The 27860-nt window shown below is 44.5% G+C and overlaps 1 protein-coding gene across 7 annotated transcripts in view; it reads right to left on the bottom strand.

The window, feature by feature from the left end:
- TENM4 (teneurin transmembrane protein 4) overlaps window positions 1–27860 on the bottom strand; it is an 870263-nt gene that overhangs the window by 499146 nt on the left and 343257 nt on the right. For 5 of the 7 annotated variants that reach the window (XM_075919469.2, XM_075919468.2, XM_075919462.2 and 2 more), the window contains 2 exons: window positions 19877–20165; window positions 3160–3429 (listed from right to left, as the gene is read on the bottom strand). In XM_075919469.2, the coding sequence (XP_075775584.1) occupies window positions 3160–3429; window positions 19877–20099 (493 nt within the window). In that variant the 5' untranslated portion in view covers window positions 20100–20165. Of the gene's footprint in view, window positions 1–3159; window positions 3430–19876; window positions 20166–23082; window positions 23209–27860 lie in introns of all 7 variants that reach the window. The other 2 variants (XM_075919465.2, XM_075919466.2) reach the window with 1 other exon arrangement.

Here is a 27860-nt window from a genome sequence, read left to right as displayed (position 1 = left end):
GCAGTGTAGCCATAGCCTTACTGACCTGAATGCTTTTCACAGCAGAGTTAACTTAAGTTCTCTACACTTGGGTTAATTCCTCTCCAATAAGAGCAGCCACACTATAAAGTAATACTGGCGCTGTACTGATGAGAGCGCTAACAGCACAAACCGATCATGTTCTCAAGTGACTCTAACTCAGGTCGTGGCTTCTACCCTTGATGGGCCAGCCAATCAGAGTGAAAAGAATCATCACTTGAGTGAAGGGTATATGTGTTATCAGCAAGTTGTAATGTGAGGTGTGAGAGGCATGCACTGAATGCAAGTACTTTCCCCTCACTCCTTCACAGTATGGGGAATAGGATGAAAAGCAAGCCACGTCCTGGAGCACACAGCTGCTACCCCTCTACCCCCTCCTGAAACTTCGCCCTTGAGCCTAACTATAAACCTGCCCGGAAGGCTTGGATTTACAAACATTAAAAGACAACATTGCTTATTTATTTTGGATCATTAATAAACATAAAAGTGGCTGATATTAACCTTGAATGGAAAAACTGGTTTTAATGAACCCCATAAAAACTATTATCGATGGAAGCTTCATAAAGCTCCCTACTGACTTCAACTAAAGGCTATAGCTTTTATCAATACTGTCAACAATTAATATTGATTAATAAAGGTAAACCGAGTCATTGCATTATGTTCCTATACACATTTCATGCCCTCTGAAACAGTTCTCCCATAAATTTGAGGTTTCTCAAAATAGCCTACTTGATAGCTTTGGATATAAAAGTCCAGTTGCCAAAAAAGAAAACCCAACAACCTTCATATTTTTAGACCAAATTTTTAAATTTACCTCAAACAGGCTTCCATTTTAGCCACTGCCACATTAGAGACACAAGTAATTTGCTTATGAAAATATTACACATTTTTATTTGAACAAACAAGAGGCAGAATGTACAGGCACAGAACCCAGTTGTTTCATTTTAGGCCTGTAGACAGCATGCTAATGAGAGTGATCTGGTAGATATGTAGATGGACATATGACTGTAAATCCTATCAATTCTGGCACTGAAATAACAATTTCACATATATATGATTTGCATATGCAAAATTGCATTGTGGAAGCCTGGATCCATTTAAAAAAGATGTTTTACTGGAAAACACTCCAGAAAGCTATTGTAGTCCCTCTACTGTTTGTTGAAAAAAGCTAACAGCTCACTGGTTTGCTTTTCTAAGGCCAGGTCTACACTAAAGGGAAAAGTCAAACTAAGATACATTAATTGTGTAGCTGGAGTTGATGTACCTTAATTTGAGTTTCCCTCACCACAGCAGAAGGGTAATGGGAGTGCTCACGTGAGTACTGACCACCGACAGGAGCACTCTCTGAGTTCAATTTAGCAAGTCTTTACTAGACCTACTAAATCAAACTCCAGAAGATTGACTGCAGCAGCATCAATCTTCACCCTTGTGAAGACGTGGCCTTAGTGGGCATGAATACAAGAGAAAGCTAAAGGACAGGCTCACACCTGCTCAAATATCATGACGAGGAATGCAGTATAGGACTAGACTTCAAGAGCATGAAGTAGGGATGCAAGGGTTTAGTTTTGTTTATTAAAAAGTACCTAATAGGATGTGCAAGGCCAAGATCCAATAAGTCATACAAAAGTTCCATAGGTCACTTAGCAAAACACTGGACAATAAAACCCAAGGCTAGAACTAAAACTGCAGATTTTGCCACTTCTTTGAAAAAGCTTGCCTGCCCTAATGGGTGTGACCCTGCTGAGAATGCAGCACTTAAAAAAAAGTACTCACTTATCAAACCGTTCCTCTTTCCCATTAACAAAGGACTGTTTATCTTTGAACCTTGTCCGACATATATCATTAGCACTTAACGAAACCTTAATAGACCTCAGCAGTATTTTGTTGGAATTAAGTAGAAAACGATGTGGGTGGTGTACACCTCACCATGTCATGGCTTCCCAAGTAAAAATCATCCTAATTTGTCACCTCAGTACTGTGTCAGGATGCATAAAGAGAACAAACAGTACAGTCACTTCATGACAGCCTTCTTCACTGAGCCCAGGCTCTGGAGTGGCAAGGAGTCAGCAACTATATTAAGACGTGGCAATTAAATTAAAGTGCAGTGTGGACACTAGGGTCAAACCACAGCTGTATACAAATTCTCTCTCCTTCCCATTATAGACTAGCAGAACTGCTGACCAAAAAGCTCCCACACCAGCCAAGCTCGCAGGAGTCTCTGTGGCTGGGGAGAGAAGGCTACAAAGATTTAAAAAAAATTGATGACCTTCAGCTTTGAGTTCCAACAAAGGAAAGGTCTCTACAAATATTTCATAGTTACTTCCATCAGGGAGTAGCCAGCCTATTTACATAAACCACACAGTTACTGTCAAGGAACCAGACAGGAAGGGAGGAAAACTATCTGCACAAAAATCTGCACATGAGATAAGGATGAAGGGAAGAGAGATTTCAATACTTTTTGTCGGAAGCCATCCTTTGAAGAGCAGATAGGGTATGACAACCACTTATGATCTCCAGTTCTGTGGTGAATAAGTAGGAGCTCCTCCAGCAGTTCACTAATGAATATTTTGAACACTATTGCAAAACACCATACCATGGAAAGGGCCGTCCTAGGATTTATGGGGCACTGCTATTCAACTGGTGCCCCTATTCCCAATGGCAGCTGGGGGGAGTGCGAACGACAGTTTTCTAAAGATGTGGTTTATAAACTTCACCAACACACTACCGAAATATTTTTAAAACAAATTTTAAAACTAAGGCCCTGATGACTGACATGGTAAGTTCAGAAACTGACACAGGCTAGCAAATGCCTGTTAAATGGCTTTCACAGGTTCAGTGTTCTGCTAATAGCTCTGGCAGGCTTTTTCCTTTTCAAGTTAACTAGATCCTCTCCAGAGGAAGCAGAGCTACCGAACAGCAATAGGAAGAAGCAGATGGGTGGACATTAAGACCCAGTGATGCCCCAAATCTTCAGGTGCCCTAGGCAACTGTGTATTCTGCCTACAGGTAAGGATGGCTCTGACCATGGAGCGATTAAGAACATTGTCCTCCATTCTCCTAGTCAGATCAAAACTCAAAGCAGATTGAAATTGGACTACGAAGAAAGCCATTTGTGAAGGACTATCTGGAGTTGTCACTTACCAGTTTCAGTGTTTTCGTGTTCCGTATCGGTGAGTGTGAGGTTGGAGTTGGCTCGGCTCGAGAGACAGGAGCTGCGGCCTGACTTAGTATTGCGCCCCCAGAGCCTCACCGGGTGCTCTGGCGACATGACGGCATCTGCCTCAGTGTCAGCATCTGAGCCAGCGCTGATGGAGTAGCCGCAGTGAGGCAGCCCGATATCGGTCCTGTATAAAGTCCCATGGGTGGGCGTCACGTCATCAAGGCCCAGCTCTCGCAAAGAGAAGTTGGCTCCTAGGAGAGAACACAGCATTGTAGTTTTTAATCAAACCAGAATATTTCTTCTGTCCAGCATTTGAATGATTAACAAATAAAGCAGAGGGTATAGGTTTGTAAGAACAAGTTAGACTGACCCATCAGGGATGGTCTAGATCAGGGGAGGGCAAACAACAGCACACAGGCTACGTTTGGTCCGTTGGACCTTTCATCTGCTCCTTGAGTTCCCGATGGGGAGCGAGGTTGAGAAATTGCCCTGCTCTGCCTGCCGCTTTAGCGAAGAAGTGTGGTTGTGGGCTTGTTGACTCACCCCTCGAGCTCAGGAATGAGGTCAAGGACTCACCCTGCTCTATATACCATTCCCCGGTGGAACATCAGGTTGCAGGCCAGAGGTGGTTGCAGCACAGGAATGCCCATTTTTGGGGGAGGGCTCCCCAACTGGCTGGGGTCGCTGGGCCTGCCCCTTTGTCCCAGTAGTTAGTCTGCCAGTAGAAGGAGGTCAGGCCAATGAGCATTTTTGGCCCACCAGATAATTTGCCTAGTCAGATGTGGCTCTGAGGCCAAAAAGTTTGCCCATCCCTGGTCTAGATAATCCTTAGTCCTGCCTCAGGGCAGGGGTATAAAATGGATGAGCTACTGATGTCCCTTCTGGCCCTACATTTCTGATTGTATAATCAAGTGCTCTGAACACAGGGGCAGGAGACATCAATTCCTGAGATCTAATCCATTTGTGCAAGGCCTATGCCAAGCAACTTAGGCCTAAAAATTCAAAACTTGCTTCTAATGTTGGATACCTGAGCTGAGGCACTTGGGTCTTGAATATCAGAGGTGGTGAGGACCTGCAACTCCCATTGAAAACCAGGTCCTAGGTATCTCAGATCAGCTAGCCAGCAATTAAGGCACCCAAAATGGCCACTTTTGAAATTGAGGACCTTAGTTCTGCTCCAGAGTTACCATTTGAAGAATGGTGATGATACGTTTGAACAGTACTATAAGTATAAAAACACTATGAGCAGAGTCACTCAGCTACTGATGAGCTACCTGTTTATATCTCTAACATCTGACTCTGTACACCATAGTGCAATGAACAGCGAATTTTCAGTGCTAGTGAAAAAACAATTAATTTAGTATGAATATTTATTGTAACAGAAACACTAGCTATTTTTCATATTCTTCCTTGTGAGGACTGTTGTGATACTGGCATTTCTTGTAACTGACTTCTTACACCTTTGTTTTCTTGAAATCTTTACTAACTCCCTCGTAAATAGTTGGTTTTGTCATTTAGTCTTAAAAAATAAATGGCAATTAGTCCATCTTTCCCCAAGCAGGGCTGGATCATGTTAAAGGTCTTGAGGTTAAAGCACAACACTGGAACTTGGAATATAGGGATTGCTTCCTGACTGTATCACAGCCTTTGTGTGTGACATCAGACAAGTTACTTAATCGTTCTGTGCCTGTTTTCCTGCCAGCAAAATGGGAACAATGCTCACCATAGCAGTGCAAAGTACTGCAAAGGCATAAGTGTGTTCACATTCTCACACATCAGGAAACCTCATCCTCATTGAGTGAACCAACGAAAGTGTCCAAACATAAAGAATGGCAGCCGTTTGGCAGTACATAGCAAAACTACACAAAAAACTCTCCCAGCATTTCTACAGTGCTTTGCAATGTACTTTACAAATATCACTCAAGTTAATACTTGAGAGATATCTGTGTACTCTTCTCCCATTATGCAGATGTGGAAAACTACACGAGTTAGATGATTTTCCCAAGGCAGCATAGTGAAAATTCCCACCACCTTGTCCCCACCCATGAGTAGCAGGTGATATTGCCTCAACCGGATTTATCCAGTTTAAAAGTAAAGGGAGATGGATGAGTGGATGGGGGGAGGGGAGTTTAAGAGAGAATATAATATCTCCAATCAGATTTTGACCAGAACACACATGCTCTTGGGGAAAGTAGCACGGGACACTTACTGATCAGCTATGGTTAGGATTTTATTTTTCATAGCCACTGATGGGGGCAACGCCAGTACTGTCAAAAAGCCCTGGAGCACTGACTCAGAGCTATCTCAGAGGTGAGTGTGCCACATCTTGAAACACTGAAACCAAATCTTGTGGGAGTTCGGTTTCCTCTGGAGGTCTCACATACAAATGCTAACTCTCAGCCCAGCTTAGTTTATTCACTCTGACATAATCACAGCAGAGGTTACTGGGCCACAAATAGATGCAATTGTTTTGATGGCTAAAAATATAACCTGAAAATGACTCCTGAGTTCATGTCTAGTTACCTGCAGAGCTTCATAATCAGTCCCAGGTAGTGTGAATGGGGGATTCAGTTATTAGATCTCTGTTCAGAAAATGGTGGGGAAAAACTGGGGAGAACAATTAGTGGAGCAGTGACTGGCTCCATGCTAATCCACAGTTATTTATTAATTTACATTCTCCTTTTATCAGCATTCAATGACTTTAAAAGACTTTGGCATCCTGTGAATGGCTTTATCTGCACTGTGCATTTACCTGACACAATGCACCCCTGTCTCTGCTCTACAGCATGCCACAAGCTGATGGATTCAAGGAATGTTTTGGACCAGTATGGGGCATTAGTCCCCGTGTCTTGGCCAATCTCCAACTTGGGTAATTGTACTCTGCCTAACTAACCTCCCTTGTAGTTTCACTTGGATACGGCAGTCCTCACATTCTGTTGCTATGCACTGTTATACAGCTACCATGTTTCATCTCAGAGGCGGCTGAACTTGAGTTGTAGGCAAAACAATTCTCATGGAGCCTATTCCTGATCTCTCTACTTAACCGAACTTCTGGGATTTGTGTTTCATGTTGTCTGGTGTGGGCTCAAATGATGAGTGTCTACCTCAGGGCAGACTGTGAGAAACAGGACAGATACCCCCAAGCTGGTTGTCTGCTCTACAATTAGATTTCACCAAGCCACTCACAAATGTGAACAACTGGGTCATTAAACCATAGAGTCACAGACTCTCCCTGGACTCTCTAACCTATCTTGCCACCCAGAAAAATTGAACTTTGTGATCACAACACATCAGGCTGTTTCCAGTCCCAAGAGACCAAACTGAGATCAATCTGAAAACTAAATAAAGATTTATTAGCTTTTTTTAAATGAAAGATTAAAGCAAGTAAAATATATGCACAGGTAAATCATAGTTTGTAATTCCAAAGGGTGGCAGTGATGCAATAAAATGCCAGTTTACTGACATCTTTTTAAGGTAGCCAGATTTTCTCTAGGAATTTCTGCTTTGTTTCTGATAAGACCTCTCTGTAAGCTCTGGTCTACACGAGGGAGTTATTACAAAATAACTCCCCTTATTTCAAAATAACAAGCGGCGCACGCACACTACACCAAGTCCGTTATTTTGAAATACCGGTCTGCTTATTTTGAAATAATGACTCCAGCTTTTCATGAGGAATAACGCTTATTTCAAATTTATTATTCTGAAATAACGTTAGTCTGGACTTTCAGCTTCTGCTATTTAAAATAATTGGCCTCCAGGGTCCTCTCACAGATGCACTTGTGGCCGCTCTGGCCACACCTGACAACTCCAATGTTCCCCTTCTCCTGCAGAGCTTATAGCTGTAGACAGAAGGGAAAGGGCTTGTGGCATGAGGAGAGCTTTGCCAACCCCCATGCCACATAACACCCATCCCACGAGCCATGTCCAACCACAGTACTCCCTCTGAACCCCCCATGGCTGCCAGTACTGGGCAGGAGTGAAAGAGGGCACCAGCCTGGACTGGTGCGGAGATCCTGTACCTCAGGGCTACTCAACACGTGGCCTGTGGGTGGGAGCCAAAACAAAAAAGTAGTCAATATAACGGTCTTCTGTGGATATGCGTTTTAGTAGTTAAATTCCTGTACTGTCATTGCTCATTAAAAGTGCTGTCATATGAGTAGAAATCGGGTAAATATTGCATTTTATTAATGCAATGTGTGTTGTGTAGTCTTGCCTTGATCTCTGTATTCATGCCCGTCAGTGTGAAAGAAGCTATTTGCATATATTTGCATATATATTTGCATGTATACACAACCACACTTAAGTTGTGGCCCTCGGTATGTGCCGTTGAGTATCATTGTGGCCCCCGGGGCTTCCAAATTACAGTAGCCCTGCAGTACCTCATCAAGGTTTGGGGGGAAGAGTCCAAGCTCCAGGATCTCCACACCAGGAGCAGGAATGCAGATGTTTATGGCCAGAAGGGACACATATGGATCCTCAAACAGGTCTGCATGAAATAAAAAATCTCCAGCAGAACTACACTAAGGCCAGGGAACAAAGCGCAGCTCCTCACACCTGCCACTACTATGAACAGCAGGATGTCAGCCAGGGAGGGGGGGCCAGTCATCTCCCCCACCATCATTTTCGAGTCCAGCCAGGACATGCCCAGCATCAGCCTCCACGAGGGTGGGGCTGTGGAGGATGAGGAAGAGGAAGAAGGTTGAAAAAGCTACCAGAGGAGAAGCTGTTCTGGATTTGGTTTTAACAAATAGGGAGGAACTAGTTGAGAACTTGAAAGTGGAAGACAGTATAGGGGACAGTGATCACGAAATAATAGAGTTCATGATCTTAAGGAAAGGTAGAAGGGAGACCAGCACAATTGAGGTAATGGATTTCAGGAAGGCAGATTTTGATAAGCTCAGAGAACTTGTAGGTAAGGTCCCATGGGAAGCAAGACTGAAGGGAAAAACAACTGAGGAGAGTTGGAAGTATTTCAAAGGGACGTTGTTAAGGGCCCAAAAGCAAACAATTCCGCTGTGTAGGAAAGATAGAAAATATGGCAAAAGACCAGCTTGGCTTAACAAGGAGATCTTGCATGATCTCAAAATAAAAAAGGAGTCTCATAAAAAATGGAAATTAGGACAAATAACAAAGGATGAATATAGGCAAGCAACACGGGAATGCAGGGGCAAGATTAGAAAGGCAAAGGCACAAAATGAGATCAAATTAGCTACAGGCATAAAGGGAAACAAGAAGACCTTTTATAAATACATTAAAAGCAAGAGGAAGACCAAGGACAGGGTAGGCCCACTGCTTAGTGAGGAGGGAGAAGCAGTAACAGGAAACTTGGAAATGGCGGAGATGCTCAATGACTTCTTTGTTTCGGTCTTCACCGAGAAGTCTGGAGGTGTGCCTAACATAGTGAATACAAGCAGAGAGAGGGTAAGTTTAGAAGATAGGATACACAAAGAACAAGTTAAAAATCACTTAGGAAAGTTAGATGTCAGCAAGTCACCAGGTCCTGATGAAATGCATCCCAGGATACTCAAGGAGCTGATAGAGGAGGTATCTGAGCCTTTAGCTATGATCTTTGAAAAATCATGGCAGACAGGGGAGATTCCAGAAGACTGGAAAAGGGCAAATATTGTGCCCATCTATAAAAAGGGGAATAAGAACAACCCAGGAAACTATAGACCGGTCAGTTTAACGTCTGTCCCAGGGAAGATAATGGAGCAGGTAATTAAGGAAATCATATGCAAACACTTGGAAGGTAATAAAGTGATAGGGAATAGCCAGCATGGGTTTGTGAAGAACAAGTCATGCCAAACTAATCTGATAGCTTTCTTTGATAAGATAACGAGCCTTGTGGATAAGGGAGAAGCGGTGGATGTCATATACCTAGACTTTAGTAAGGCATTTGATACGGTCTCGCATGATATTCTTATTGATAAACTAGGCAAATATAACTTAGATAGGGCCACGATAAGGTGGGTGCATAATTGGCTGGATAACCGTAGTCAGAGAGTGGTTGTTAACGGTTCTAAATCCTGCTGGAAAGGGATAACAAGTGGAGTTCCTCAAGGGTCTGTTTTGGGACCCATACTGTTCAATATCTTCATCAATGATGTAGATATTGGGATAGAGAGTACGCTTATTAAGTTTGCAGATGATACCAAACTGGGTGGGGTTGCGACTTCTTTGGAGGATAGGGACATAATTCAGAATGACCTTAGCAAGTTAGAGAAATGGTCGGAGGTAAACAGGATGAGGTTTAATAGAGAGAAATGCAAAGTGCTCCACTTAGGAAGGAACAATCAGTTCCATACATACAAGATGGGAAGCGACTGTCTAGGAAGGAGCATGGCAGAAAGGGATCTAGGGGTCATAGTGGACCACAAGTTGAATATGAGTCAACAGTGTGATGCTGTTGCAAAAAAAGCAAATATGATTCTAGGTTGTATTAACAGGTGTGTTGTAAGCAAAACTCGTGAAGTCATTCTGCCGCTCTACTCTGCACTAGTTAGGCCTCAGCTGGAGTACTGTGTCCAGTTCTGGGCGCCACATTTCAAGAAAGATGTGGAGAAATTGGAAAGGGTACAGAGAAGAGCGACAAGAATGATTAAAGGTTTAGAGAACATGACCTATGAAGCCAGGCTTCATGAACTGGGCTTGTTTAGTTTGGAAAAAAGAAGATTAAGGGGGGACATGATAGCGGCTTTCAAATATCTAAAAGGGTGTCACAAGGAGGAAGGAGAAAATTTGTTCCTCTTGGTTTCTGAGGACAGGACAAGGAGTAATGGGCTTAAAGTGCAGCAGGGGAGGTTTAGATTGGACATTAGGAAAAAATTCCTAACTGTCAGGGTGGTCAAATATTGGAATAAATTGCCAAGGGAGGTGGTGGAATCTCCCTCTCTGGAGATATTTAAGAACAGGTTAGATAGACATCTGTCAGGGATGGTGTAGACGGAGCTTGATCCTGCCTTGAGGGCAGGGGGCTGGACTCGATGACCTCTCGAGGTCCCTTCCAGTCCTATGATTCTATGATTCTAATAAGCCAGCAAGGACACCATGCCGGCCAGCCAGGAACTGCTCCTCACCCTGGAGCCAGTCTCCCCTTCACATGATGTCTCCCAGGCCTTGGAAGATCCCAGCAAAGGCACTTCAGGTGAGTTCCATAATTTCCCTACTCACATCCACCACCTCCCACACCATCCTCCTGACTCCGTGGAATTCACTGGAGGAAGTGAACTAGGGAAGACCTGCTGCCAGACCAGATGGCCTGCCTCTAGTCCCTCATCCGGGGGTTTGACGAGGAGCACTGAGAGCAGACCATTGACCGGGAGGAGTACTGGGCTGACCAGGAGCAGTGGAAGGCCATGTGGGACCAGCCTGTGATCCAGCATGAGGCCATGTGCTCCTCCATAACCTCTGTGATGGAGCACATGACCACATGCATGGAGCAGATCAACAGGCACCTTTCCTTAAAAGCTGGTTCCCCCACCACTGTCTCCATGGTGCAAGGGTAGGGGATAGAGGAAGCAAAGGCGCAGCCATCTGGGACCTGGCACGAGCTGAGACTCCTGAGTCCCAGTTCACGCCAGGTTCCCCGCTGAGGCTCTGCCTTTTAAATATAGTAAGAGCCAGGCTTATGGCTTCTCACAGAAAACAAGCTGATCAGTGCCACTATCCATGTGGACCTTTTTTAATGACAGAGTGAGGAACTCATTGTAATGTTTGACTTGACCTCCAATCACCACACATAAAGACCGCTTGCTTTGAAATTAGCACCCTTTGGTTAACATTCTTCATTTGTATGCCACCTGACTTCTTTCTTGTTTGATGAGCTATTTAGTTACAAGGGCATACACAAGGAAAATACTTTCTCCTATGTTATGATGGGATCCAGCTACGTGAGAATAATGCAAGTGATATCCCACTCGTTCTCATGAAGATTAAACGTAACGAATGCACTTGGTGTTTAACAATCACTTTGATCTATACTACTACACAAGTGAATTGGCCTAGGGCTCTGAATGATCTGGCCCTTGGGCTGTCAGCATCACAACATCTACACTGGAAACAATCCCCAAACTCAGTGTCCCTGCAATGGTGAGTCTCAGAGCCCAGGTTAACAGACTTAGACTTGTGGGGCCCAAATCAGTTGACCCAGAGACTTAGGGACTCATTTGCAGTTTTATGTGTGGGGTGGTGGTGGTGGTGTTTTTTTGTTTTTGTTTTTTGGGGGGTTTTTTTTTGCAACATAATATACCTTGGATGACTTCACATTCTTGCTGGACATAGTTTGGACACTAAACTAGAAAAGCACCATCAGACATGCTGAAATACATCTAAGATGGTTGTTCTGATTATTATAGGTGCCAAGATTTATTGGGGCAGAAAAACCATCTCCTTCTATTTTATTATCAAAATGGGCTAAGACCAAACTCCCATATCTAAACTCAGATCCCAGTTCTGATGGGAGTTCCCAGCTCCTACAATGATTTGAATAAATGAACCAAGAGACAGTTGTAGCTTGATCTCAGCTGTGAACTATTATTTTCAGAGGCATTTTGGGTCTTTGCTCATTAGAGACATATATTCTGGACCTTGACTTCAGATCCAGGGCTGAGATTTGCCCCCATTCCTATTCTAAAGTGTGACGGGGCAAGGCAGCCCCGCACTGAACTAGCAAGGCACAGCCAGGGTTACCTACCAGGCATGCCCAGGCTGTAGCTCTACTATAAGAGCCAGGGGAAGGCCTCAGTCAGGGGAGACAGCCGGAGGCGAAGGGGCTAGGTAGGAGGCTCCTGCACAGTGGTGGTGAAGGACTCCAGGAGAGGCCGGAATGGACGCGGAGGCGAGTTGGTGCGACTCAGGGACTGTCTGCCGAGGAGACGCCAGCCTGGAGGCCGCTGCAAGCCGGGCAAGTACCGAGGAAGAAGCCCCGGGGATCCAGGTAGGAAGTGGCCCAGGGCAGGAGCGGGAGCCGCCCTGAGAACCTTGGTGCGTTTCGGTTGGATTGCCCCGCCTAGGGAGTGATCCATTACTCGGTCGCTCACAGGGCCCTGGGCCAGGACCCGGTGGAGTAGGGTGGGCACGGGTCCCCCTACCTGGGGTTGTGTCCCCGTGACCACCCTGCAGACTGCATTGTGGACTCAGGCCGGAGGGCCTTGGCCTGGCTTAAAGGGCCAGTGATAAACTGCGTTGGGGACACGGGCCAGGGGGCTTTAGGCTTAAAGGGGACGGGCAAGAGGGGCCCGCCACATAAAGCCATGGTAAAAGCTTATTATTTCCCGCAAGTTTCCACCTGTTGATGTTACACAAAATGGGCCGACACAACTTACAGCAGTGTTCTAAGCTGTATTTCGGGTTTTGTGAGGTATAGCTGCAGCAGAGATGTCCCAGCACAAGGCCTTTTCTAGCAGGTAATCTCTCCTGCAATAACCTCTCTACAGTGAATGATCCACTAACCACAGGCAGTTGGCATTTTGTTTCTCCTAACAGGGAAACATCTGCTTAATTCAGTTAACTACAGTGCTCCCAGTGGGAAGAGAGAAGGGAGGAGGGTGCACAGAAGGAGAAAGAGTGATAGACCTAAAAACCTGCACCAGCTCTAAGCAAAAGCAGAGGGGGAAAAACTTTTCAGTGTGAGATAAAACCTGGGGTTCAACTTGTTGAGGCATTGTGGTCTGGAATGCTCAGAGTACAAGTTGGTGAACTTCACACCGATATAATTAATGACAATAGATTAAGCTTTCTGACAGAGTTGACAGGCATGGGTACTTGTGGCTCATATGTGCCATTAAACCTTGGGAGCCAGCTCAGAGAGCACATAACACTACTGTGCTATCATACTGGAGAACATCCACAGCCTCACTGGCAAGTGAACTTGAACTGATAAAACAGATGTAACTGCTTCGCCCCTCTGCACCCCACCAGTTCTGCCTTTGGGCCAGACCCCAAAGCAAGGATTAAGCCGGCACTCTGCAGTTCACCAGACAGCTGAGCCTTTTGTTTTCGCCTCCTCATTGCAGATTTCAGTCCCACCAATCAATGATCACAAGTTCCCCTCCCACCAGGAACAATCCACACTCAGCCTCAAAACACATCAATGAGCAGCTTGAGTGATGCTCTTCGGCAACAGCAACTCATAAATTATGAAAAAAATGACTGCTACAATTAACTGAAAATCAAATTTATTTGCAATAAACAGCATGAGACACATTGATTTTCATATTCTATGCTCAGGGCAGCCTTTTAAGCTGGGAGAACTCAAGTCAATAAAAGGAAGGTAATAAATATCTAAAACTTTTTTATTCAGGTCTAGTCTATTTTTTGCGATGCTTATTTGCACTGTTTGCTTTCTTGGCACACTCATTCTGGCTAAAACCATTTAAATGCTGACTTTTTTATTTGCTGAATTTATTTGGTCAATTTGAAATGTTTCCCTCTTCTCTGCTTCCTACATCACCCTCTAGAAAAAAACCACTTTGCCTTATTTGTATCAAGCAAAAATATTACAAGCTAACAGAGTCAAGTGGTAAATATCAGTGAAATTCCACCAAAGTCAACAGATTACACTGGTTTCAACCAACTGAAAATCCAGACATAAAACTGATGGGCTAATTGTTGTAATTAGCTATGCCAATCCTAAGGATATAGGATGTTTCAAGCACAAAGGGAAAAAAAGAAAATTATTTATAATAAAATAGTTACTGATCTTCCTTAACTGTTGTTCTTCAAAGTGTAGCATTCATGCCCATGCCATGTTAGGTGTGTATGTGCTGCATACATTATTTCTGGAAATTTCTAACCCCTTAAGAGAGTAGATCAATGATGGGCAACCAGCGGCCTGCAGGATACCTGTGGCCCATTGAGGTTCTGTGTGAGACCCATGAGACACTTTGTTTATTGATGTCCATGTGCAGGGATGCCATATTCCATCCATATAATTTTTTCCTACCGGGTATTACTAAAGTGATATGCACGTAAACCAAGGGCACGTAAAGTGAATTGCATGCTGATTGCACACATTGACTCTGAGAGCTGTGTGCTCCCTCTGCATTTGCGGTTCAAATGGCACACCTAACAAATTCTACATATGCAATAATGCCATTTAGCACTGTTAGCAAAACTAACTACCCTATTTTGGGTGACCATCTTGGTTACCACAATCTTGTGGCCTACTGAGATGAAGATGGGCCACTCATGTGGCTTACTCACTAGCCTAGGTTGATAGATGCGAGGGCCTGGCCTTGTTGTTTTAGGTGGAGCAAGTAGTCTAGAACACACTGAAGGGAAGACTGAGTCAAAGCAAGGCCTTGTTGGGATAACCATATTGCTTCTGCTTGGCAAGGTGGGTAACCATAGATAGGTTCTTGCTGCTCAACAAGACCTATTAAACTTGTTCCAAACAAGCTTGCTCCTCTAGGTTCAGCCATAGAGTTTCCATGCAGACAAGTGAAGGAAGGTGCAGGAAGACTAATGGCCATGATCTTGTGAGGTCAGATCTGAATGGAGTGGGGACAGTAGTGGAAGCACTACTGATTAATCTAGCAACTTGCTAAACCAGTGTTAGCAAAGGCGTGAGAATAACTCTTGCCTTGTCCCATTTGATTTTAGAAGGACTTTTTGTACCATAAGAACTGGAGAAAATGTATAGAATAGGGATGCTGTCCATGGTGGGAGGATACTGTCTGAAAGGAAGCCCAGGCTGTGCTCATGGTCATAAGCAAACCTGATGGCTTTTCCTATACTGCTCGGTTGTGAACAGGTCTACCTGGGGAGATGTTCATCTTCTGAAGATGGGTGTGGTGACCTCTGGGTGAAGGGAGACTTGTAGTGAAAGGAGAAAGATCTACTGAGGTGATCTGCCAGGGTGTTCTGGACTCCGAGAAGATGAGAAGCCTCAAGGTGGACCTAGTGCTTCATATGGAAATCCTCTATACAGATGGTCTCGTGAGACAGAGCAGAAAAGCATGCTTCTCTCAGTTTGTTGATGTAGAACCTGGCCACTGTTATCTGTCATTACTAGCGCCAACTTGCCTGTCAACTGGGAAGGAAACGCTTGGCAAACTAAGCATATTGCTCTGAGCTCCCTGAAATTAATACGCTACAAAGAGTTCTTCCTGGGCCCATAGGACGTGTGTTCTGAGGCTAACAAGTTGGGCTCCCCAACCTATGTGTGACACACATAACACCACCTTGGGGGGTTTGACAAAAGGAATGCCTGCCATTGCTGACTGAAGGTCCTTCCACTGGCCGAGAGAGTCAAGGTTTGGATCTGCAACAGTAAGTACTGAATTCGAGTGGTGGCTGGTTAGTACACTGAAGTTGACCAAATCTGTAGTGTCCTGATGTGCAGCCTTGAATGCCAGACCATGTAAGTGCACTTGGTCGTATGTCCAGGAGCTTTAGGCAAACCTAGGCTGTTGTGCTCAGGTGGCCCGCATAACCTTGGACATGAGGTCTGGCATTGACTGGAATCGAGCCTCAGAAGGAAGATTCTGACCCTGGGTCAAGTTCAGCATTGTCCTGATAAACTCTGTTCTCTGTACTGAGCGTTGACTTTTATTCATGTATTGACAGGTCCAATGTTTGAAAAGTGGCTTAGACCTGATGCTGTTCTGTATTTGGGTCTCTGAGAGACTCTTGATCAGCCAGTTGTTGAGGCATGGGTAGACTCTGAGGAAGGCTGCTCCCATTGCCATGCATTTTGTAAACACCTAGGGGCTGCAGACAGGCCAAAAGGGAGAATAGTGAATTGGTAATCAGTCTGGTTTACTATAAACCAAAGGAATCTTCTGTGGCCACAGAAAATGGAAATTTGAAAATAAGCATTCTTTAAGTAAAGGGCTGTGTACCAGTTCCCTGGACTCAGGGTAGGGGTAATGGAGACCAGAAAAATGACGAGGCACCTCAGTTTCTTGAGATAAAGGTGATTAGGAAAATGTGGTCTGCCACAGAGCTCTGAATGGACACATTACTGCCTCGTAAATGGGTAGGGCCATCTTAAATGTAGCTTCTCCAACCAGAATGTCCATGAGGCTGTTTCTTGAGCTCCTCAATCACTAGCCCCATTAGCTGCTATCCTCTTTAGAAGTTCCTTCTGGGCTCCAAAAAAGTCATCTTGTAGCAAACTGCTCAGTCCTGAGAGAGCATCATCCGAGGAGAAGGAGGAAAAGGCCCCTTCAGCCTCAACTAGCTCCATGAGGTCCACGTTCTGGGTATCAGTACCAGGTTCAGTCCTGGAGTCAGAATCCAGTGCTGAGCAGAGCAATGCAGCAGCTCTATCTCAGAAGCAACCAAGTATGACCAGTGAGAATATGAGCCTAGTACTGTGGGAAATTCCCATGGGTTCCAAAATGGCTATTGCATAGGTCACTGTCCACCAGGCAATGGTGGGGGCACTTACACTGGGGTCCAGTGGCAGGTGAGATGGGTACCAGTTGTTTCTTTGGATGGATGTAGGGCTTTACCCTAGACTCAGACAAAGAATCCTCCTGAGGTGACCACAGGGGAGCAGTACCCCTTACTTCTGCCAGCTAGTGCCAAGGGTCTGGGAAATGGATCCAGACTGTTGACAGTCTTATAGAAGAAAACAGGGTTGGCTTGACCCTGGAAGGTACTGAATGCCACATTGCAGGGAAGAAACTCAGAGCATCATTCTTTCTCCAGCTCATGCTCTTTGGAGCTGACAGCTGTCCAATCAGGGTCAACGATAATGGGAATGATAAGTCACTGGCTACTATAAAGACCATTGAAGGGATTCCGTTGAAGGGACCATGATTCCATTGGTGCTGCAATGTCTTCCTGGTATGGGGGAAGGAGTGTCCGGCCCTGGATTTGACATTCTGGAAGGAGTGGATGATGCCACCACAGGACCGGGGATGGAGGACTGGCCCAACATGAGCTACATTCTACTGCTTTGCCCTTGCTTGCCTTTCTTTGGCACCAGTGAGTGTCCTCTCTTGGAACACTGCTTCTTATGTTTCTTCTGGCACTGGCAATAGAGGGTGGTGCTGAGATACATGCATTGTCAGAAGAGCATTTTGCACCGAGGCCAACGTGCTCAGTGCTGAATATGAGTGACTTGGCTTTGAATCCTGTTTAAGAGTTCTTCCATTAGGACAACCGTCCGACTTTCTTCTGGCTAAAAAACAGGAAAAGCTGGCTGTGCTCTCTTATGGGAGCCTCTCCCAAACACTTTAGATAACTGCAGTGTGGGTTGCTCACTGGCAAGGACTTGCCGCAAGGTTTGAAACCTGGAGCCTGGAGGACATGCCTGGCCCCAGGGCAAAGGGAGCCCCTCAGTGACAAAGCAGGGGTTTGAATTCTCCATACCAGTATTTACAATATTTACACTACAGCTATATTAAGCCAAACAAACAGGGATAAAGAGACGAAACCACTGAAAAATGCCTTGTTGAAGCAAATGTTGTTCCAGCAACCATCGCGGGTGGTAAGAAGGAAGTGAGAGTGTGCGGGGTCAGGAGCACCCCTTACACCAGTGCATAAGCGCATGACACCAGAGGGTGTTAGAGCTGATCTGATGGATATCTCTGAGGGAAAAGTCTCTGGCAATGGTGCACACAGTACATGTGCATCTAACATACGATGGAGATCAGCAAGCTCTTGAAGAATGACAATCTATAGGTGTAGTGCTGTCTAATGGTTAGAGAAGGCAATTTGTAATCTGGAATCCTGAGGTCTAGTCCTGCCTCTGTACCCTTTCGAAGGTCATTTAACCTCATTTGGACTCAATTTAGCCATATATAATAATTCACATATCTCCAGCAGAGAGACTATACAGGGTGAAGCAATTTTACTCTACCTATAGACTTAATACCCTAAGAGGACTTTCTTTTGCCTATACGTCTGTAGATATTTAGAGTTTGAAAAGTGTTTTGAGATCCTAGGTTGGAGGATGATATATAATTGCTGTTAGTTATTGCCCCTTGCAATTTCTCTAAAGAACAAAGACCGTGACTATGGGCACGTGCATAAAATACCAGATTAGCATGCAATATTATGGTAGTTTCACACACAAATTAAATGTGGGCAGTTGTATGAGCATCCCCCTTTGAGACTCTATTCCTATAAGAGGTGCAAGATGTACTATGTCAACCTTCCTGTTCATCAATTGCACGTTCCATTCACTTTGCTTGCCCTTTTCACACTTTCCTGGATTGACAGAAAATCCTGCTTCTTCCAACCTAAGACTGTCTGGGCTCCACTGTTAACAGTTATTATCTATGCTTTTCATCTCCCTCTCCCGGGTAGAGCTTGTAAAAATGCTCCCATGCTACTGAACCCAGTCTTTCAATTCAGGGAAAAGATAGAGTAAGTCTCTGTATTCAGGGGCTGTGTCTAGACTGCATCCCCTTTTCCGTACAAAGGGATGCAAATTAGACACATCGCAATTGCAAATGAAGCTGGGATTTAAATCCCCCCGCTTCATTTGCATAAAAATGGCTGCCGCTTTTTTCTGGCTTGGAGCTTTGCCGGAAAAAAGTGCCAGTCTAGACGCGGATCTTTCGGAAAATAAAGCCTTTTCCAAAAGATCCCTTTAAGGAATAAGGGATCTTTCGGAAAAGGCTTTATTTTCCGAAAGATCCACATTTAGACTGGCGTTTTTTTCCGGCAAAGCTCCGAGCCGGAAAAAAACGGCAGCCATTTTTATGCTAATGAAGCAGGGGGGGATTTAAATCCCACTTCATTTGCAATTGCAATAGGTCTAATTTGCATCCCTTTTACGGAAAAGAGATGCAGTCTAGACACAGCCAGGGTGAACTAACGAGGGCTAACCCAGAACCAGAAGGAACCTTCTGGAATCAGTCACACCAACTGAAGCAGCTGGAGACAATTGAGAGGTTTCTGGAGACAACTGAATAGGACTAATCAGAGCACCTGGGGTCAATTAAGACGCCATTTGAGATTGGTTAAAAGGGCTTCTCTGCAATTACTAGCATGAGAAGAGTTTGGAGGAGGGAAGGAGCCCAAGATCTGAGAATGAGCTGTGTCTGAGTGAAAGCTAATTCTGCAAGTAGGGCAGAGTGCTATGGAAGAGCCGGATAGCCTGCTCAGGTACCAGAGGAAAGGTACTGGGAGGGATCATTTGGGAAGTGGGCCAGGGAAGTAGTTGCCAGACTGGGAGTAGATCAAACCCAGTCTGTTGCTGCTCCCTGGGCCAGAACCTGTAGTAGTGGGTGCGCCTGGGTTCCCCCCCAACCCTCCCCATGCTACTACAGAGTCTGCCCTGAGAAGGGAGACCAGAACTGTGCAGGGGTTACACCCATACTGCAGAAAAGCCTGTGATGAGAAGGGCATAGCAGGCTGTGACCCTTGCGTCTAGTAAAGGGCAGGGGGCTGTGTGTGGGACCACAGCAAGCCTCTGAGGCAAACACTGTCCAGCAAAAGCATGGTCAAAACTTTGCCATAATACTCAAGCTCAAAGACATCCCAGGTTCAAAATTACTGCCAACAAACTGCCCAGGGATGTCATTACATATGCACCCAATAAGCAGTGGCTTCCTTCCAGCAAAGCCCTGTCGACCCTCCTCTAGCGTTTTCTCTCATGACTCTGTGATGAAGACATTCCTCTCTGTATGTCTCAGAACCCTTTAGAGCTTTGAGTTATTCCTTTACCTAGTTCTGGACCTCAGCACAGAGCTGATTAACTCAAACTGCAGATAACAGCCTCTGGTGAATGCTACTTACCCGTTCGGCAGAATTCATCGGCCTCTTGGTGCACCATGTCTTTGACCCGATTGCTGTAGGTCAGCCTGGAGTCTTGATCGTAAGCCTTCAGCGTCTCACTGGAGCTATAAGACTTCTGGGGTATTTTGGCGTCGTCACTCTCTGCCGAGGAGCTAGTGTAGCGTCGCTCGGTGTCACGGCGCCTGGTCAGCGATCGGTACGGTTTTCTTTCTTTCACATCCATGGCACTTTTGTCTGAGTCTTCAACATTAAAATAACAGTGTCTGTGTGGGGATCAGATTGGAATAATCTGAAAGAGAGTATAAAAGAGATGTGACCTGAGCTGATCCCATTAGAAGAGAAGAGGGTTGGGTTTTTTAATTTAAGCTTTTTATTCAATCTTACAACTTACAAAAGAAGGGTATCTAATGGAGTAGCAGGAACCCACTCAGAACAACTATTGATAAAGTATTAAATATCTGTGTCCCAAACCATTCCTTATATGTCTCCTTTATAACTGCAACTGCTAAAAGAGCTGCTGTTCGGCACAGCGATTAAAATAAACACACAAACAAAGATGTAAACCTCTCCCCCTCCCCAAACATTGACTAGCATTGTAGTATTGACTACCATTAGTATGTCTGAAATGTGAGCGTAGCTGAGATTTTCAAAAGCAACTAGCAATTTTGGGTGACTTGTACTGAATGCAACCCACTTCTAAACACCTCACAGGAACCTAATTTTCAGACAGCACTGAACACTTCAGATCTGAAAAGAAACTTCCTGCACACTACCTGGTTTGTACAAGTTTCCTGCTGTATCTGCTCTATGAAGATTGGAGTTCAAACTCTACACTGTCAATTTGACCCATTTCACCAGGTCTTGGCTTACTAATACATAAATAAAAATGAAACAATGTATATTTTGTTGGCATGTATGTAATAGTCCTCCTCCTAGATCTTCATCAGTCAGGTCTGTTCTATAAATCCAGACCACATTATAAATAATAGATCTGCATTGCAAACTAAACCTTTGCTTCTGAACATCCTCATGATGGTTCCCTGTTAAAGTAATCATTATTCCACCTACTAGTTTGGGCACCTGGAAGAAAAAAAAAAAGGTCTTTATGAAGTATTTTAGGTTGGAGAGATGGAATAGGAAAGAAAGAACAAGAAAGTGTCCAGGAATGCAGGCCATTAGAGTGCTGGTGATTAGAAGAATGAAGCGAAGCTGGTGAGTTTTAGAAAGCGCCCAGAAAAAGACGTCTGCAGAGACAGATGCTCCTCTGCATTTCATTTTTTGAAATGTTATGGTACGGAATGAAGCTGAGAACTTGGCACATAAGAGACGGTACCACTGCTTCATAGCTTCACGAGTGTGGATTTTGATCCTGTGACTATTCCAAATAGAATATATATGCACAAGCACAAAGGGGCATTTCTAAGTCTTGCCATATTGAGTTTAATAGTAAATACTTAAATACCAAACTGAGTGTAAGCCACCATATGTTTTGATGTATCACAAGGCTCTAATTCTGCTCTCATTTGCACCATTGTAAATTCAGATGTAATTTGGTTTATTTTGGTGAAGTCACTCTAGATTTATCATAGAAGATTAGGGTTGGAAGAGACCTCAGGAGGTAATCAAGGCCAATCTCCTGCTAAAAGCAGGTCCAATCTCAACTAAATTATCCCAGCCAGGGCTTTGTCAAGCCGGGACTTAAAATTCTCTAAGGATGGAGTATCCACCACCTCCCTAGGTAATCCAGTCCAGTGCTTCACCACCCTCCTAGTGAAATAGTTTTTCCTAATATCCAAACTAGGCCTCCCCCACTGCAAACTGAGACCATTGCTTCTCATTCTGTTATCTATCACCACTGAGAACAGCTTCTCTTCATTTTTGGAACCTCCCTTCAGGTAGATGAAGGCTGCTATCAAATTCCTTCTCACTCTTCTCTTCTGAAGACTAAATAAGCCCAAATCCCTGATCCTCTCCTCCTAAATCCTGTGCTCCAGCCCCCAATCATTTTTGTTGCCTTCCACTGGGCTCTCTCCAACGTGTCCACATCCTTTCTGTAACGGGGGCCCCAGAATTGGACACTGTACTCCAGATGTGGCCTCACCAGCGCTGAATAAAGGGGAGTAATCACTTCCCCAGATCTGTTGGCAATGCTCCTACTAATGCACTCCATCTAAGTTCCTGCATTGCTTCCTACATACATGTTCTGATAACCTACAATACCAAGGCACAAAGTGGTGGTTCAGAGATGGCATTTTACTGTTAGCTCCCTTTCTACATGCGCATTCCAATGGAAGGGACACAAGTGGATCAAACAGGCCAGTAATTGGCAGTGAAAAGATGCATCTAGAACTAGAACAAATGGGAGGAGACACCTATGAGTCTGCCACTGTGGCTCTGTTGGAACCACACCCTGGATTTTCTTAGGATTTAGATCTTAGGGTGTGTCTAGACTACATGGCTCCGTCGACACAGCCATGTAGTCTAGACATACCCTTCGACTCTTATTGTGTAGTTGGTAGTGGCAAGAACTCTGGGCCCAATTCTGATCTCTTGTAAACTAGAATAACGTACCTTGAGTAACATGGAGCTGCCCCCCCCCCTTTTTATGCTGGCATTAAATCTGATGTAATCAAAAAATGTTAGGCCCACCATCTCCATGGGTAAAATCCTGGACTCCGTGAAATCAATGGCAAAATACCCACTGACTTCATAGGAACACCTAAATTTGTCTGTAAAGCTGGGGTTGCCAGGTGTCCAGTATTGAACCAGACAGCCTTCCATCTGGTAAAAAAAATTCAGAAAATACCAGACCTCTAAAACGTCTGGTATTTTCTTATTTCCCTGAGGCCTGGTTCAGGTGCCCGACAGAAGTTGCTTGGGATATGCGGTGCAGCTCACATTGGCTGGGGGAGCGGCTCAGGAATTAAAGGGGCTGCGACTGCATTTTGGCCCTGATCCTTTTTTTTCCCCTCTCAGCAGAATTTTTTCCTGTTTTTTTTGGGGGGGGGGGTGGGGGGAAGCAGAATACACAGAATATGAAAAGAAGACTTTGTTTCCATCACAGATTTTGTTATATATGGGTCATTAAATATCTAAGGTCCCAATTCAGCAAAACCCTTAAGCACAAGCATAACTTTAAGCATGTTGAACTCAGTGAGTTAAGCACATAGTTAAGTGTTTTACTCAGCATGGATGGGAGTACTTACCTGATTAAAATTAAGCATGTGCTTCAGAGGAAGAGGGGAAAGTGATCAGGAATAGTCAACATGGATTCACCAAGGGAAAGTCGTGCCTGACCAATTTGATTAGCTTCTGTGATGAGGTAATTGGCTCTGTGGATATGAGAAAGTCAGTGGATGTGATATACCTTGACTTTAGCAAAGCTTTTGATACAGTCTACCACAATATTCTTGCCAGCAAGTTAAGGGAGTATGGATTGGATAAATGGACTGTAAGGTGGATAGACTGTCGGGCCCAATGGGTAGTGATCAATGGCTTGATGTCATGTTGGTGGTCGGTTTCTAGCAGAGTGCCCCAAGGATCGGTTCTAGGACTGGTTTTGTTCAACATCTTTATTAATGACCTGGATGAGGGGATGGATTGCACCCTCAGCAAGTTTGCAGATGACACTAAACTGGGGGGGTGGGAGGTAGACATGCTGGAGGGCAGGGACAGGGTCCAGAGTGACCTAGACAGATTTGACGATTGGGACAAAAGAAATCTGATGAGGTTCAACAATGACAAGTGAAGAGTCCTGCACTTGGGATGGAAGAATCCCAAGCATGGTTACAGGCTGGGGATCAACTGACTAATCAGCAGTTCTGCAGAAAAGGACTTGGGGATTACAGTGGATGAGAAGCTGGATATGAATCAACAGTGCGCCCTTGTAGCCAAGAAGGCTAATGGCATATTAGGTTGCATTAGGAGGAACATTGCCAGATCTAGAGAAATGATTATTTCCCTTTATTTGGCTCTGGTGACACCACTTCTGGAGTATTGTGTCCAGTTCTGGGCCCCCCACTATAGAAAGGATGTGGACGCACTGGAGAGGACCCAGGGGAGGGCAACCAAAATGACTGGGGGGCTGGAGCACATGACCTATGAAGAGAGACTGAGAGATCTGAGTTGGTTTAGTCTTCAGAAGAGAAGAGTGAGGGGGGATTTGATAGCAGCTTTCAACTTCTTGAAGGGAGGTTCCAAAGAGGATGGAGAAAGGCTGTTCACAGTAGAACAAGGAGCAATGGTATCAAGTTACAGTGGGGGAGGTCTAGGTTGGATATTAGGAAAAACTATATTTCACTAGGAGGGTGATGAAGTACTGGAATGGGTTACCTAGGGAGGTGGTAGAATCTCCATCCCTGCAGGTTTTTAAGTCTCGGCTTGACAAAGCCCTGGCTGGGCTGATTTAGTTGGGATTGGTCCTGCCTTGGGCAGGGGGCTGGACTTGATGACCTCCTGAGGTTTCTTCCAGCTCTATGATTCTATGAATGAGGGCCTGAGAGGAGTAAACACCAGTGAGGAGGAGAAATTGTCTAAGAGCAAAATGATATACTTTGGCTATACTCACGGGGATTTTCAAGAATTTCCTAATAGTGCGGAATACTTTTGGTAAGGAACTGGTAGAATCCCCTTTCATTTCTGCCATTTTAAACTGTACCAAACAAAAGCAGTTCTGGCTGCATTGTAAGAAAAAAATCGTACACTGATCACTGGACGGGACAGATGACTTTACAAAGATTTTGTTATTGCTCACTTCTTTTGGTCTATGAAAATTGTATTGCATTGTTTTCCTTTTTAAAAACAAAAGACTCTTGTTACCCTTTGTTAGGACTATAATTGCACTCATACCTTTTCTTTATATGACTCGAAGGCTAAGCACTTAGGTACAAAGTCCTAGATGTTACAAGCTTGTTATGACATTTATTAAAACACCTTAAAAACAGGCCCATTCACTATAGCAGTGCTACTGGGAGACATTATAATGAACATCTAAATCATGGTTTATGGTCCCTTAGGGGGACAAAGTGTGTGAGGAAAAGCAGTTACTATGTTGTGCAAAAAATGGGGTGGAGGGGAGGCTGCTTTCATCTAATCAAGAATGCTGCAACAATGCTCACTGAAGGCCGGTTATTTAACAATCTTATACAAGGAGACTCACACATGCCAATAAAGCTCTTCAGCGCAGTCAGAATCCACAAGGTACAAGCAGGGTCTGTAATTACCATCACTAACCACGAAATAAGAAACAGGAGGGGGAAAAAAAAGAACCTATCAGGAAACAGAGTGAATTCCCACCAGATGAGTTTTATTTGCTTTTTCTAACAGAAAAGTGTTGAAAAACTCAAGTTTCTCATACAGTATGTCAACAAAGCCCCATAAATTTGCAAACTTCACACATGCATTCCTCAGGAACACAGGGCTTGGATTCCCAGTGCTTTTCAGCCTTTACAGATTTAACATTTCTCAGCTTATACTCTCCCTCTGCTCTTGTAAGCTGATGCTTTCAAATACAAAGTCACCCCCAAAAGATTCTAACTGGGTTTTATTTCTTTTAATAGGAGGAACTTTTTTATTATCTGACGTAAGTGAATTTCCAGCACATCTCTTTGGATGTGCAATTATGATTTCACTTTTATGTAGGACCAAAATCCCAGCTGTAGCAACACTGTTTTCAGTTACGTCAGCAGGGAATTTGGCCCTTGGCATTTCTCTTCTACATTATTACATTTTATCTGTTACTCTTTGTGTCTTACTTCACCTCTGCTGAAGTCTTCATTAATGTCCTCCTCATCTCACACTTTTTCCTAGGCAAGCTTCCCCAGGCCCTATGTCTCTAGCACATACAGAATGTAAAGAACAATCACATCAGCCTCATACTTTCCCATTACTTCATTTTAGTATCCAGCTCAAAATTGTTCTCCATGCCCTTAAAGGCCCTCATAGACTTCCTAAGTGCCTGCAGGAGCAACCTGGGGTTTCTCATCCCCATTCTAGCAGTATAACTACTACTAGATTCCCTTCTGTCCTTCCTCACGCTCTATCTCATTCTGCACAAGAGGTTTAGTGCATTCCGGAATATTCTTCCTTGCTCTAAGACCTTGTGGTTCTGTTCCAGTCAGGGTCTTTCATCATATTCATCTCCACACACAATCCCTTCTCAAATCTACTCTGGAAACTTTTCTCTTCTCCCATGCCAGCTAATAGAAACTTCGACTCTTTATTTTTCAACTCAAGAGGGCAAGGTAACGCTGCATGACAGTCTGGGATACAGTTTGAATAGCAAACCAACAGCCTGATCCTACAGTACCGTACCCACTTAGACCTTGTCTTCACTCAGTGGAAGATCGATGCTGCAACAATCGATCTTCCAGTATAAGATTTAGCAAGACTAGTTAAGACTCACTAAATCAAACTCAGAGGGCGCCCTCACTGGTGGCTGGTACTCCTGCTCTTGCAAGGAGTAAGGGAAGCCGACGGGAGCATTTGCTCCCATTGGCCTCCCATATGGGAAGGGTGCCAACCTCTGCGTAGTCTACATAGCTGGAGTTGCATACCTTAAGCCAACCTTCCAGGTCTAGTTTAGACCTGGTCTTAGAGTCCATACAAAGCTGCTCATGTGAATAAAGGCTGCAGGATTAATTCCCTGTGACACTAGGCAACAAGCTAAGCCAGCACTTTGGTCACTGCATCGCCCATTAAATACTACAGAACTGACCTGGTTAAGAAGAGCTGTACCTAATTGATGAGTGGAGGAGAGCTAGAAAGCCAATTAAGCTATTACACAGCTAACAGAAAGAGGCACAGGAAGGAAATATGTACAGTGCACAAAAGTGGAGGGAACCAACATTGTAACTAAAGTACACTGGGTGGTTTACTAGAATAAAGGTCTCCGAGCTGCTGGTGCAGTTGAGAAGAGGCATAAGGAAACAGGGCCCGCTATACCCCTCCATATTGCATTTCACAGTGACATTTTTTCTCGCTTAGGATGGTGCAACTTAGATGCTTATAATGGACAGGGCTCCCCATTTCCATTAGTGGAACTGACAGCAGACTGAAGCTCCCAGTCTTTTTCTTTTCATTGCATTTCCGGTTTTGTGCACACGTGTGGGGCGAGAGGGGGGAGCTGTGCTGTTGGTGGAGTAAATATGTTGCCTTTTGGTAGCAGATGACAACGGCAGTGGATGACAACGGAAGTGATTTGTTTCATGAGTCACAGCTTAGAAGACAAACGGACATCAATCCCCAAAATAAAAACCTGCAAGAACGTGTGACACCTCCATGAGGCGTGCTAGGCAATGTGTAGTTTTGTTGGTGCAGCAGGATGGGTGGCCTTTCATAGCTGACTTATGTTGCAGGTCACTAATCAAACAGAGTAGCAGCAAGGTGATAGACAATACCTATTCCTGAAGGCAACATGTCCTAGCATCCAATTTTCTGTCAAGGCAAGTGTTTAAATGACAAAGACAGCAGTGACAGATAAGGCAATTTCCTGCAATATCCTTGAAAAACCTCACTGAATTAAACTTAAGTATCTTCGGACTCCATTGTATTAAAAGCAGAGGGTATGTAACTTCTCTGGTGGGGAGACAGCATGGGAATCCTGAGGTGTGTTATGAACTTCAAAGGACCATACCGAACAATGTTCCAGACCAACACTGGGACAAACAACCTCAAGTGATTGCCTGGAAAATCTCCAGAGGAAGGTGACTGCAAAGTCCCACCTCTGGTTATGCAAAAACCAAGGCTTCTGAATCTACACCCTGAGGAAGGACCATTGGCTGCTAATTCCTTATTCCCAGAAAATGACAATCAAAGGCCCAAGTTGTATAGAAGAAAGGTTGAACTATTCACGGGGTTGCTTGTTCTGATCTAAGACTATTATGAACTTATAATCATAGAAAACCCCCTTTTTAGGATTTCAAGCCTTTGTTGGAGGTGGGTGATCCCTGGACAGCTTATTGTCATGATTGTAGGTTCTTTTTAT

This window comes from Pelodiscus sinensis, chromosome 1 (genome assembly GCF_052426305.1).
Source record: "Pelodiscus sinensis isolate ZL-2025 chromosome 1, ASM5242630v1, whole genome shotgun sequence".
NCBI lineage: Eukaryota > Metazoa > Chordata > Testudines > Trionychidae > Pelodiscus > Pelodiscus sinensis.
This window is presented reverse-complemented; position numbering and strand designations above follow the sequence as displayed.